At 39.3% G+C, this 12,536-nt stretch overlaps 1 protein-coding gene across 13 annotated transcripts in view; it reads right to left on the reverse strand.

Annotated features, from left to right (window-relative positions):
* BAZ2B (bromodomain adjacent to zinc finger domain 2B) overlaps positions 1–12,536 on the reverse strand; it is a 217,099-nt gene that overhangs the window by 3,357 nt on the left and 201,206 nt on the right. For all 13 annotated transcript variants that reach the window (XM_063429646.1, XM_063429654.1, XM_063429653.1 and 10 more), the window contains 10 exons: positions 11,346–11,408; positions 10,759–10,903; positions 8,183–8,835; positions 7,497–7,764; positions 7,110–7,265; positions 4,155–4,315; positions 3,361–3,671; positions 2,844–2,979; positions 2,586–2,732; positions 1,993–2,255 (listed from right to left, as the gene is read on the reverse strand). In XM_063429646.1, the coding sequence (XP_063285716.1) occupies positions 1,993–2,255; positions 2,586–2,732; positions 2,844–2,979; positions 3,361–3,671; positions 4,155–4,315; positions 7,110–7,265; positions 7,497–7,764; positions 8,183–8,835; positions 10,759–10,903; positions 11,346–11,408 (2,303 nt within the window). The remainder of the gene's footprint in view (positions 1–1,992; positions 2,256–2,585; positions 2,733–2,843; positions 2,980–3,360; positions 3,672–4,154; positions 4,316–7,109; positions 7,266–7,496; positions 7,765–8,182; positions 8,836–10,758; positions 10,904–11,345; positions 11,409–12,536) is intronic.

Consider the following 12,536-nt stretch of genomic DNA (forward strand, 5'->3'; position numbering starts at 1 on the left):
TGTGATTATTGGGGGAGGGGGGGACACGCGTGCACACACACAAAAAAAAAAACACAAAAAAACATTAACCTGTACATATTCCACTAAATAATAATCCTTACACTAGCTTCTTAACAATAACCTAAAAATATCGTGTAATTTAAAAGATACATAACGACAAAGTAATGCTATCCTTGGGTGTGTAATAAATATATATATATATATATATATATATATACACACACACACACACACACACACACAATTGCAAGAAAAAGTATGTGAACCCTTTGGAATGATATGGATTTCTGCACAAATTGGTCATACAATGTGATCTGATCATCATCTAAGTCACGACAATAGACAATCACAGTCTGCTTAAACTAATAACACACAAAGAATGAAATGTTGCCATGTTTTTATTGAACACACCATGTAAACATGCACAGTGCAGGTGGAAAAAGTATGTGAACCCCTAGACTAATGACATCTCCAAGAGCTAATTGGAGTGAGATGTCAGCCAACTGGAGTCCAATCAATGAGATGAGATTGGAGGTGTTGGTTACAGCTGCCCTGCCCTATAAAAAACACACACCAGTTCTGGGTTTGCTTTTCACAAGAAGCATTGCCTCATGTGAATGATGCCTCGCTCAAAAGAGCTCTCAGAAGACCTACGATTAAGAATTGTTGACTTGTATAAAGCTGGAAAGGGTTATAAAAGTATCTCTTGCTCTTCATCAGACCACGGTAAGACAAATTGTCTATAAATGGAGAAAGTTCAGCACTGCTGCTACTCTCCCTAGGAGTGGCCGTCCTGTAAAGATGACTGCAAGAGCACAGCGCAGACTGCTCAATGAGGTGAAGAAGAATCCTAGAGTGTCAGCTAAAGACTTACAAAAGTCACTGGCAAATGCTATCATCCCTGTTAGCGAATCTACAATACGTAAAACACTAAACAAGAATGGATTTCATGGGAGGATACAACAGAGGAAGCCACTGCTGTCCAAACAAAACATTGCTGCACGTTTACAGTTTGCACAAGAGCACCTGGATGTTCCACAGCAGTACTTGCAAAATATTCTGTGGACAGATGAAACCAAAGTTGAGTTGTTTGGAAGAAACACACAACACTATGTGTGGCGAAAAAGATGCACAGCACACCAACATCAAAACCTCATCCCAACTGTGAAGTATGGTGGTGGGGGCATCATGGTTTGGGGCTGCTTTGCTGCGTCAGGGCCTGGACGGATTACAATCATCGAAGGAAAAATGAATTCCCAAGTTTATCAAGACATTTTGCAGGAGAACTTAAGGCCATCTGTCAACCAGCTGAAGCTCAACAGAAGATGGGTGTTGCAACAGGACAATGACCCAAAGCATAGAAGTAAATCAACAACAGAATGGCTTAAACAGAAGAAAATAAGCCTTCTGAAGTGGCCCAGTCAGAGTCCTGACCTCAACCCGATTGAGATGCTGTGGCATGACCTCAAGAAAGCGATTCACACCAGACATCCCAAGAATATTGCTGAACTGAAACAGTTCTGTAAAGAGGAATGGTCAAGAATTACTCCTGACCGTTGTGCATGTCTGATCTGCAACTACAGGAAACGTTTGTTTGAAGTTATTGCTGCCAAAGGAGGTTCAACCAGTTATTAAAACCAAGGGTTCACATACTTTTTCCACCTGCACTGTGAATGTTTACATGGTGTGTTCAATAAAAACATGGCAACATTTCATTCTTTGTGTGTTATTAGTTTAAGCAGACTGTGATTGTCTATTGTTGTGACTTAGATGATGATCAGATCACATTTTATGACCAATTTGTGCAGAAATCCATATCATTCCAAAGGGTTCACATACCATTTCTTGCAACTGTATACACACACACAAACACACACTCTGTTTCTTGATAGAGAGAAGCACGGATATGTGTTTTAAAGTGGCTGATTCATAGGACCTGCTGTATGCACCTTTATTCATCCAAGAATCATTCCTAGGTGTTTGCACACATACCTGCACAGGTTGAGATCTTTCCAATCCTCCTTTGTGGTTTTTGCTTTCTTAGAAGGAGGAGAACATTCTTGTTTTGTGGGACTGAAACTATTCTCTTCCAGCTTTCGTTTTTTTGGTTCTTTACTCCCTTTCTTTCCAGAATTTCCCGTCACTGCAGAATCATCATCTTCCATGTCACCAGTTGATTTTTTGCATTTCTTTGGATCAGAACCTTTTTTACCTTTCAAGTTAGCTTTTTTCATTTTCAAAGTGTGCCCACTTGCCTGAAAATAAAGGTGTATATTTTAGAAAAAATTAAATAAAAAATGAACCAGCCCTCAATGGAAAACTACTGTAGAGATGGTGGATTCTTTTCCGGGCGCTACCCCTATGCTTACTTGATGCACACTGACTGCCAACAGCGATGACATGGAACTGGAGACTTATCAATTATCATGGAACCTGCTTATCAATCAGCAAGACTATTTGTGCAATATATCTTCAACTGATACTCCCAACCATTTACATTCATAACATGTCAAAAGCAAAATATGAAAATACAGAATACAAAGAATGGATGGGTGTCTTGGAAAGTCTGTGATAATCGACATTACCTTGGCAATACAAGCAGGGCAGAACCAGTCACCCTCGGGTATAGCAGTGATTTTAGGTTTATGGCAGTACGTGTGACATCCTTTATCACAGCCGTCGCACAAGAGCAGCAGTTCCTCATTATCTCCTTTACGGCAGATTTGGCAGTACTGAGGAGCGTGTAAGAAATAGACATTGGGGTCATTAAAAACGAACTAATTCCACCATACACGCTTTCTGACTTTCTATCTCACTTAATAATAAGCTTAACAAAAACGTACAACTTTCATAATGGATTTCTCCCATGCGATAGATTTCTGTAATTGCTGGATGCACAATGAGATTTGAGCTGCGCTCCGTGCCTCTGACAGCGCCTTCCTCCATATTTTCAAACCTGGGGCGATGTCATCTTCGGTTCTACAAAAAGAGATAATGGAAGCCCAACGAGAATTGATTTTTTTTTTTCCTCGACTCACAACAGGGTAATAATGACATTGAAAGCCAAGCAGTGACAAAACAGAGATAAACAGCCAACGTGTGCAAAGTTAATGCAAATTAATTAAATGTAGAGCACAGACCGGCTATCCGCCTTGAAGCTTAGTCACAACCAGATAAAAGGAAAGATTTAACTTTGCAGGATTATTGACATACAGAACGAAAAGACTGTACAATGCACCATGCAGGATAACAACATCTGTAGAAGACAAACAGGAATATACGTATATAACAAGCAAGAGAAAATAAGCTCCATTGGCAAAGAAGCACAATAAATGTGTTATATTAATTTCAATGACCTACCCGTCACCATCACCATTAACAGATGGTGCAGGAGCAGGGACAGTAACTGTGCCCACATTATCCACTTTGATCTGAATGGTGGTACTTAAGGGGCTCTTCAGATACCTTCGCTCTATGTTCCTCTCCAAGTCAGTCAGCCTGGTTACTGCTATATCTAGAGGGTTGTCACTCTTCCGTTCTAGAGCATTTGTATTGCCTCCTTCATCTGCTGTGGGCTCGCCATCGTGCTCCATGTGCCAATCTGTGACTAACTTATGTTCATAATATATCAAGTCTTCTCTCTCGGAGGCAGGTTCTGGACACATCCATCCCTAAGCAGCAATAAAAAGGTTACTACAGGTTTCCATACATATCTTCCTGTGATTTATTATTTATAGTCATTCTAGAAGCAACTGGTCAGTTACATAGACAGACAGACACAGATATTTATCAGCATTGGGCTGCATCTAGGCACATGATAAAATGAGAGGTTTAGTGGTAGAGAGACAGGCATCTGCATTTATTTATGTAGATATACATAAATGACAAAGGGCCGTTCAATTTGTAATTTGCAACTCAGTGGATAGAAACATTAAAACAGCCTAGTTGGAGAAAATCTCCAGTTTGGCTTTTTTTCCTTGTATTTTCCAATTTGGATGTCAAATCACAATGTACTTTCCATAGAATAAATTGCTGCAGTTGGGGTTTTAGAAGAACACAACCAGGCACAGAAAATGTTCTATTGAAAGATCATTAGTTGCCGTCACGTCAAACATCTGGCCTCTAGTAAGAGCATGACAGTGTGAAACCAATACCTTTACTTGCAAACTAGCAGAGGCAACTCTTCTTTCAAGCTCTTCCACCTGTTGAAGGATTGCCATGTCCACCTCCATTTCCTGATCTTCCACAGACCAGTTCTCAATAAGGTCTTGAGTCAGCTCATATTCTTCTTGTCCACTAATTTCGATAATAGCAGCTACAAGAGATGGGAGCAGAGTAATGAAAGGAGAGCACAACACTTTACGGAACCTGTCTTAAGTAATTGAATTCTATGTTCATACAATGCTAGGCAACTTGCAATTGCACATTCTGGTGTATAGCAACACATACAGTCAGGGCCATAAATATTGGGACATCGACACAATTCTAATCTTTCTGGCTCTATACACCACCACAATGGATTTGAAATGAAATGAACAAGATGTGCTTTAACTGCAGACTTTCAGCTTTAATTTGAGGGTATTTACATCCAAATCAGGTGAACGGTGTAGGAATTACAACAGTTTGTATATGTGCCTCCCACTTTTCAAGGGACCAAAAGTAATGGGACAATTTGCTGCTCAGCTGTTCCATGGCCAGGTGTGTGTTATTCCCTCATTATCCCATTTACAAGGAGCAGATAAAAGGTCCAGAGTTCATTTCAAGTGTGCTATTTGCATTTGGAATCTGTTGCTGTCAACTCTCAATAGGAGATCCAAAGAGCTGTCATTATCAGTGAAGCAAGCCATCATTAGGCTGAAAAAACAAAACAAACCCATCAGAGAGATAGCAAAAACATTAGGTATGGCCAAATCAACTGTTTGGAACATCCTTAAAAAGAAAGAACGCACCGGTGAGCTCAGCAACACCAAAAGACCACGGAAAACAACTGTGGTGGATGACCGAAGAATACTTTCCCTGGTGACGAAAACACCCTTCACAACAGTTGGCCAGATCAAGAACACTCTCCAGGAGGTAGGTGTATGTGTGTCAAAGTCAACAATCAAGAGAAGACTTCACCAGAGTGAATACAGAGGGTTCACCACAAGATGTAAACCAATAGTGAGCCTCAAACAACATCTAAAAAAGCCTTCACAGTTCTGGAACAACATCCTATGGACAGATGAGACCAAGATCAACTTGTACCAGAGTGATGGGAAGAGAAGAGTATGGAGAAGGAAAGGAACTGCTCATGATCCAAAGCATACCACCTCATCAGTGAAGCATGGTGGTGGTAGTGTCATGGCGTGGGCATGTATGGCTGCCAATGGAACTGGTTCTCTTGTATTTATTGATGATGTGACTGCTGACAAAAGCAGAAGGATGAATTCTGAAGTGTTTCGGGCAATATTATCTGCTCATATTCAGCCAAATGCTTCAGAACTCATTGGACGGCGCTTCACAGTGCAGATGGACAGTGACCCGAAGCATACTGCAAAAGCAACCAAAGAAGGGAAAGAAGTGGAATGTTATGCAATGGCCAAGTCAATCACCTGACCTGAATCCGATTGAGCATGCATTTCACTTGATGAAGAGAAAACTGAAGGGAAAATGCCCCAAGAGCAAGCAGGAACTGAAGACAGTTGCAGTAGAGGCCTGGCAGTGCATCACCAGGGATGAAACCCAGCATCTGGTGATGTCTATGCGTTCCAGACTTCAGACTGTAATTGACTGCAAAGGATTTGCAACCAAGTATTAAAAAGTGAAAGTTTGATTTATGACTGTTAATCTGTCCCATTACTTTTGGTCCCTTAAAAAGTGGGAGGCACATATACAAACTGTTGTAATTCCTACACCGTCCACCTGATTTGGATGTAAATACCCTCAAATTAAAGATGAAAGTCTGCAGTTAAAGCACGTCTTGTTTGGTGTATAGAGCCAAAAAGATTAGAATTGTGTCTATGTCCCAATATTTATGGACCTGACTGTACATGTGCACTGGTACAACATTTTGGAGGAAGATCCCTAAGCACTCAAGTGTGCACCTGGAGCATCAAAGGCAGGTGGCTGTAGTGGCATCTGGAAGTGCTGTGGAGATGTGAAATATCATCTGCGGCATTCCTAACCCTAGTAGATGCTTCGGTAACATTTACTGGGCCAAGGGAAACAGGTACTGACACTTTAAGAAAATTGAAAGTTTCGCTTTAAATGCTCTTTAACCCCTTAAGGACACATGACATGTGTGACATGTCATGATTCCTTTTTATTCCAGAAGTTTGGTCCTTAAGGGGTTAAAGGGACACGCCACTGCCCCTATTGCATTGCTGATATATAGGAATTGCACATTAACCCTTTCTTGGATGCTTTAAGTGCTTTGGAATTTTAAGATTGTAATAATATTGTATTTTACATACATTGTATATATAACATCTATTAGGTATATGTGATAAGCTCCTGGATGCTTTTATCTTTATTTCCAATAAAAACATGCCCGCCTTTAACTATGCTTTTTTGCATTGGGGGTATACCTACAAACAACTTGCAAAACCTGCAGTTCTCTTGTCTGCAGCCCTTGCAAGCCCTCCCTTTCTAACCCCGCCCAGACTTTTTGTAGCTGTCCAATCACAGACTTCTCAATGCACCTCAATGAGAAGTTTAGCTCCACTGAACTAAATAACGAGGAAGTAACAGGAACGGTTGTCTGAAAAAAAAAAAAAAAAGCACAAACTCTTCATACATAAAGAACTTTAGATGTTGGGAGTGTTCCTTTAACCCAAACTATAACTGGTTTACTCTACATTGTCAAAACCATTGGGGACAATCTAAAAACAGTGACTGGACAACAGATTACCAAATATAGTCATTTAGGGGGAGCCCCCCCCAAAAGGAAAAACACTATCAACATGACATTGTTTTCCAAAATCCTGCAAATTGCTAGTAAACCTTCATATAAAATTTTTTTGTTATATTGGTTATGTGTAGTGTTCTATATATGTATTTCTCAATTAGTTCAGAATAGTTAGGATTTTGAATGGAATTTGGGTCCCCAGAAATACCAATTCACTACTTACCATCTTTATTTTTCAAACAGCTTTGAGTAATATAATCAAAGTGCTTCTGAACTTGCTTTTGCAATGATTTCTCTCTGATTCCTCTGAGATGAAGAACTTTCAGCAAAGATTTCAGGTCTTCCAGGTCCGTTATTCTCCACCAACCATAACGCATTTCTTTTATGATAAAAAAAAGGAAGGCGAAAGAGGAAAAAATAGGTAATAATGCAGAAATTGCAATAATTAAACTGTCGCATTAGGGCTTATTTTTAGAACCAATATAAATATGTTGCCATCAGGTTCTTGATAAAATGGTTCGAGTTTTTTTTTTAAAGCACAAAGAGTAATTTAGACATTGTAACCACACAGAATTTGACTTTTAAGCGTACATAAGAAAAGTGTGCCCACCTTCTGGTATAGGTCTTGCAGTAGGAAAATCTACTGGTTTCGGTATCTCAACAGCAGAGGAGGGTGTACACACTGATTTATCACTGTGTGGAGCAGGAGATTCACTTTTGCTTGATGAAGCGTTGGGTGTCAAGAACGAATGATTATTCCCTTCGGGTAATCCTAACCCCAGACCAGGAATTGGGGAGGAAAATGGAAGGTTCGCTGGCATTACAGACGATGGCCATCCGCAAAACTGAAGTCCCATGAGAGGCATACCGGGTTTTATCTAATTAAATATTCAAACATTATATCCGTAAGTATGTATGTAAATATATTTATTCTGCACGTATGTACAAATTAAAATAATAATACATTATGTCCCTTTTGATATCAACATTGCATGCCAATGATAACCATATCTGTATGCTGAAAACTATACAGTGTAATGCAACATAAATTAGAAGAATTTAGCCATTAAGCTTTGTTAGGACTACGGCAGTGTTGGAGAATATTATTTGGCTTTTCAGTTTACGGTTTAAAAATTAAACGACTTGATGAACAATACTATTCCGTACATTTGCTAGAGATTTCACACTGTAATGAGGTAACATATCAATAGCTGTGAAGTGTTTTGTTTCACGGAAGCTGCAATTTAAAGATGTATCACATTATTGCTCTGCAGCAACTGGGGCACTACTGCTTACCTGAAGAGGATTCATTGTGAATGGATTTAACCCAATGGGGTTCTGTAAAGACGATGAATTCCCGATTGGAGAAGGAACCGGAGATGGCGACTGAGAAGGCATACAAGACTGCGTTGTGGAAGGATTAGGTGTTGATGAGTCTACGTGAGTTAGTGATGTATTATCACATGGTGACCGCGGCAGCAGGCTGAACCACTGCTTACTCCGATCTGTAAGAGTTTTAAGCAGCTGCTCATTGGCAATTACTGGAGAATTGTAAAACTTTCCCGATCCACTCACAACTGGACTGAATGGGTTCAAGTCTGTTTTTTCAGGATTGCTCTGAGATGTACTTGGTTGCAGGCTGATGGAAGTATTCCGCGAGTTATTTTGGTATGGTATGGAGCATCCATTTGGCGAAACAGTTGGTTTTTGGGTAATGTTGTCCATTTCAGGATGTTTTGCCACTTCCAGCAGTTTGCCAAGTTTTGAGAAGGAGCCTGGCTTTTGAAGAAACAAGTTTGTGCTGTCCTTATCCCTGTGATCTTTAGTGTTTCCATTACTTGGGTTCAAACCGTTGACTTTTTCATCAAAGCTTTCAAATGTCTCTTCTTTTACCTGGATGTTGTCTGCTTTCCATTGTCTTTCTCTTTCCTTGGCCATTTCTTCTGGACCTACAAATAATTAAGAATGTTTCAAAGCAAAGTATTTTCCAGAATATTAGAAGGACTATAACCACTACAAGGAGCTAAAGTGGTTATGGTTCTTTGAGTGCACTTTTAATGATAAATCATTTCAAGTATTAATGCATTTTAATAATAAAACCAATGGAAATTCACTTGTTATTAAAAAATTATATTCAAAAAATCCCACTTTTACATTATTAATAGAAACAAAGATGCAATAATTAATCACAAGTGTTTTCTTATTAATATCCATTTTTTACTGCTAAACTGTATTTTCTTAATAGACAAAGAAGAGGGTTAGATTTTTCAGACAATCCTGTCCCTTCAAAAAGTGTACTGTGCAATGAAGGCACCTAAAGGGACACTATAGTCACCAGAACAACTGCAGCTTATTGAATTTGTTCTGGTGTGTAGAATCATTCCCTTCAGGCTTTTTGCTGTAAACACTGTCTTTTCAGAGAAAATGCAGTGTTTACATTACAGCCTAGTGATAACTTCACTGGCCACTCCTCAGATGGCTGTTAGAGATCCTTCCTGGGTCATGGCTGCCTAAAATGCGTCCTCCCTCTGCATGCAGACACTGAACTTTCCTCATAGAGATTCATTGATTCAATTCATCTCTATGAGGAGATGCTGATTGTCCAGGGCTGTGTTGGAATCATGCTGGCTCTGCCCCTGATCTACCTCCTTGTTTTTCTGAGTCTAACAGCATGCAGAGTCACAGCTTTAGGCTTGAATGCAGTAAGATTTTTAAAATATATTTATGGAGGCATGAGGGGGCTAGATAGTGATTTTAACACTATAAGGTCAGGAATACATGTTTGTGTTCCTGACCCTATAGTGATCCTTTAAATAAACATAAAATCAATAAATATAGTAACTGCAACACACACGTAAGTAGCAAAAACATATGTGAGGAAGGTTGAATGTAACTACCTTCAACTTAACACAAAATCATGCAAAATAAAAGTGAGAGAACTAAGTGGATACAAGCCACTTTATGTAAATCCAGTGGAGCGCTGAAATATTAAAATCCACACTTACCCCTAAAGGGAAGGGTGAAAATAATGAAGACATACAGCTGAAACAGGATAAAGGGTAACAAAATATTGTGTGTTATGGAATACAAACTTAGAGTGGTATAAGTTTAAATGAAACACACATGAACATGGTATAGAGCCCTATAAATATAGGCTTAAATCGCATCAGCAGAGGTATATTAGGGTAATACCAGACCTCTTCTGTTTTGGTCCCCAGGATCTCCGAGAGGGAAATAAAAAAATAAACAAATAAAATAATTAAAACATTAAAAGTAAGCCTTACTTTTAATGTTTTAATTATTTTATATTTGATGCTTATCTAATAAAGTATATTGGCAAATTCAAGTCTAGTGAGTTCCTGCAACTTCCTGCGTAAAAAAAGTGTTGTGCCCCCTTAAAGGTACATTGAGCAACATACTGAGAGCCTAGTATAACTGGCTCCTCAAAAGGTGAGCCGTACTTCTCTATACTTACACTTATATTAAGGATAATACACTAGGAGCATTTTTTTTTTCCCTTGTCTGAGATTCTAGGATCCAAAACAGAAGAGGTCGCCTTTGCTGATGTGATGTAAGCCTATCTTTATAGGGCTCTATACCATGTCAATCCTGTCCCTTCCACTGTTTTCAGTGAGCGATCTGTGCACGTCTCGGAAATCCCTGTTCAGCAAGGATTTTGCGAGATATGTAGTTCAGCATTCAGCAGTAATTTTATTTATGAAAAACCATGAATAAAATTACTTGGAACTGTAAAAGATTTTATTAAAATAAAACAGCATAAAACTAATTGTACAATTCTATTTTCCACAAAGAGAAACAAAATAACAAAAATATATTGTAGATAACACTATGTCTGGGCTTGGTAGCCTTACCCTCTCCACTCTCCATGCCTTCCACAAAAATCCCACCACACTGGGGAAGAATCCAGTATCTGCGCCGGTACCGATCCTGACCGAACATCATTGACCGCAAGGAATGGGAGGATTCAAATAACTTCCTTCTGATCTGATTTTGTTGCTGTTAATTCAAGATACAAACAAACTGTTAATATTTAGCATTTCAGCAGTTTCAAGAGTGGCAATTTGCATATGATGCAATGACTCAGCGTGGATTACCGTCTAAATTACAGAACCATTCATTAAAAAACAAACTCAAAAAACAACTGCCAGAACAAGTACACACATGATCACAGGTGGCTCACTTTATTTTAAAGGGTTTCCCCAACGAAAAACTGTATTGTAACTCCACACTGTGTTTGGATGGAGTAACTCGTTTGGACATTCCCCTGTTTTTAAAAATAAGAATACTAACTATTAATGTACTCGCAGTCCCACACCAAGGTTAGGTTCTCCCTAATTGACGGATACTGACTGGGTCAGCCAAAATGCTTCCAGAAAATGCATTCTATGTGTTAAATAATATTCTACAGATCATCCATTACCATAGCATTACATATTACCTTAAGTAATTTCTCAATCTGTTTCTCTAGTTCCTCAACTGTGGCCGCCTGGTCCCCATCATCCTTTATGTGGAAGGGGAAAAAAATATAGAATTGTAAAATTAACAGTAACTTGTACTATACATTCTTGAAAGAAAAAAAAAAAGATCCTTGCTTTAATGTTATAAATGTTAAATATAATACAAATGAACAATGGTAGACAGTTGGTTATTGTGAAAGGAGAATAGGTTCGGTTATTTTTTTTTTTTAAAGGGACACTATAGTCACTCAGACCACTTCAGGTCAATAAAGTGGTCTGGGTGCCAAGTCCCTCAGGTTTTAACCCTTCAGATGTAAACGTAGCAGTTTCAGAGAAACTGTCTTCCTGAAAGCCACTAGAGGCGCTTCTGCGACGCTGGATGCCAAAATCACATTCAGCGTGCAGAACGTCTATAGGAAAGCATTAAGAAATGCTTTCCTATGGACTGTTTGAATGCGCGCGCGGCTCTTGCGCATTCAGCTCCACTCGGGAGCCAACGTCGGAGTGGGAGGAGAGGTCACCAGCGCTGGATTAAAGTAAGTAACTATTCATCTTAGGGAGGTTTTAACCCCTTCAGCGTCAAGGGAGGGGGGCCCTGAGGGTGGGGGGGACCTAAGGGTTGTATAGTGTCAGGAAAACGAGTTTGTTTTCCTGACACTATAGTGATCCTTTAATCTTAGGAGGTCCTTGCATTTCAACAGTCTATCTCAATGGTGCTGTCTCAAGCAAACAAACGTGATCTTAATCATCATATATATATCTGGGAATATAGGACACACATTAAATTTACTTAGAATTTGAGGTCTATTTAACCTGTGCACATTTGTACTATGCCTCCCTTATTGACAAACCAGTCTCAGATATGCTTTGGCAAAAGGTAACTAATACAGCCAAAGCAAAGAAAAAACTATAATCGGGTAGTTCCCCTTGAAGGAGTACTCCCAACAAACTGGTCTCAATGTGATGAACACACCGTTTGGACAGAAATCATATACCTATATATTGCCGAAATGATACAGTTGCCTCAGTGCACTCTGAATAGCAGTGCTTGCAATCCCTATATGCATCTAGGAGACTGCCTCAATAACAGTTAAATGGCAATACATAGTCGTTCTCAATATTTGAACGATAGACAAAAAAAAGCCCTGTCCATGCAATCAACCAAGAAACAA

This window comes from Pelobates fuscus, chromosome 8 (genome assembly GCF_036172605.1).
Source record: "Pelobates fuscus isolate aPelFus1 chromosome 8, aPelFus1.pri, whole genome shotgun sequence".
Classification (NCBI taxonomy): Eukaryota; Metazoa; Chordata; class Amphibia; order Anura; family Pelobatidae; genus Pelobates; species Pelobates fuscus.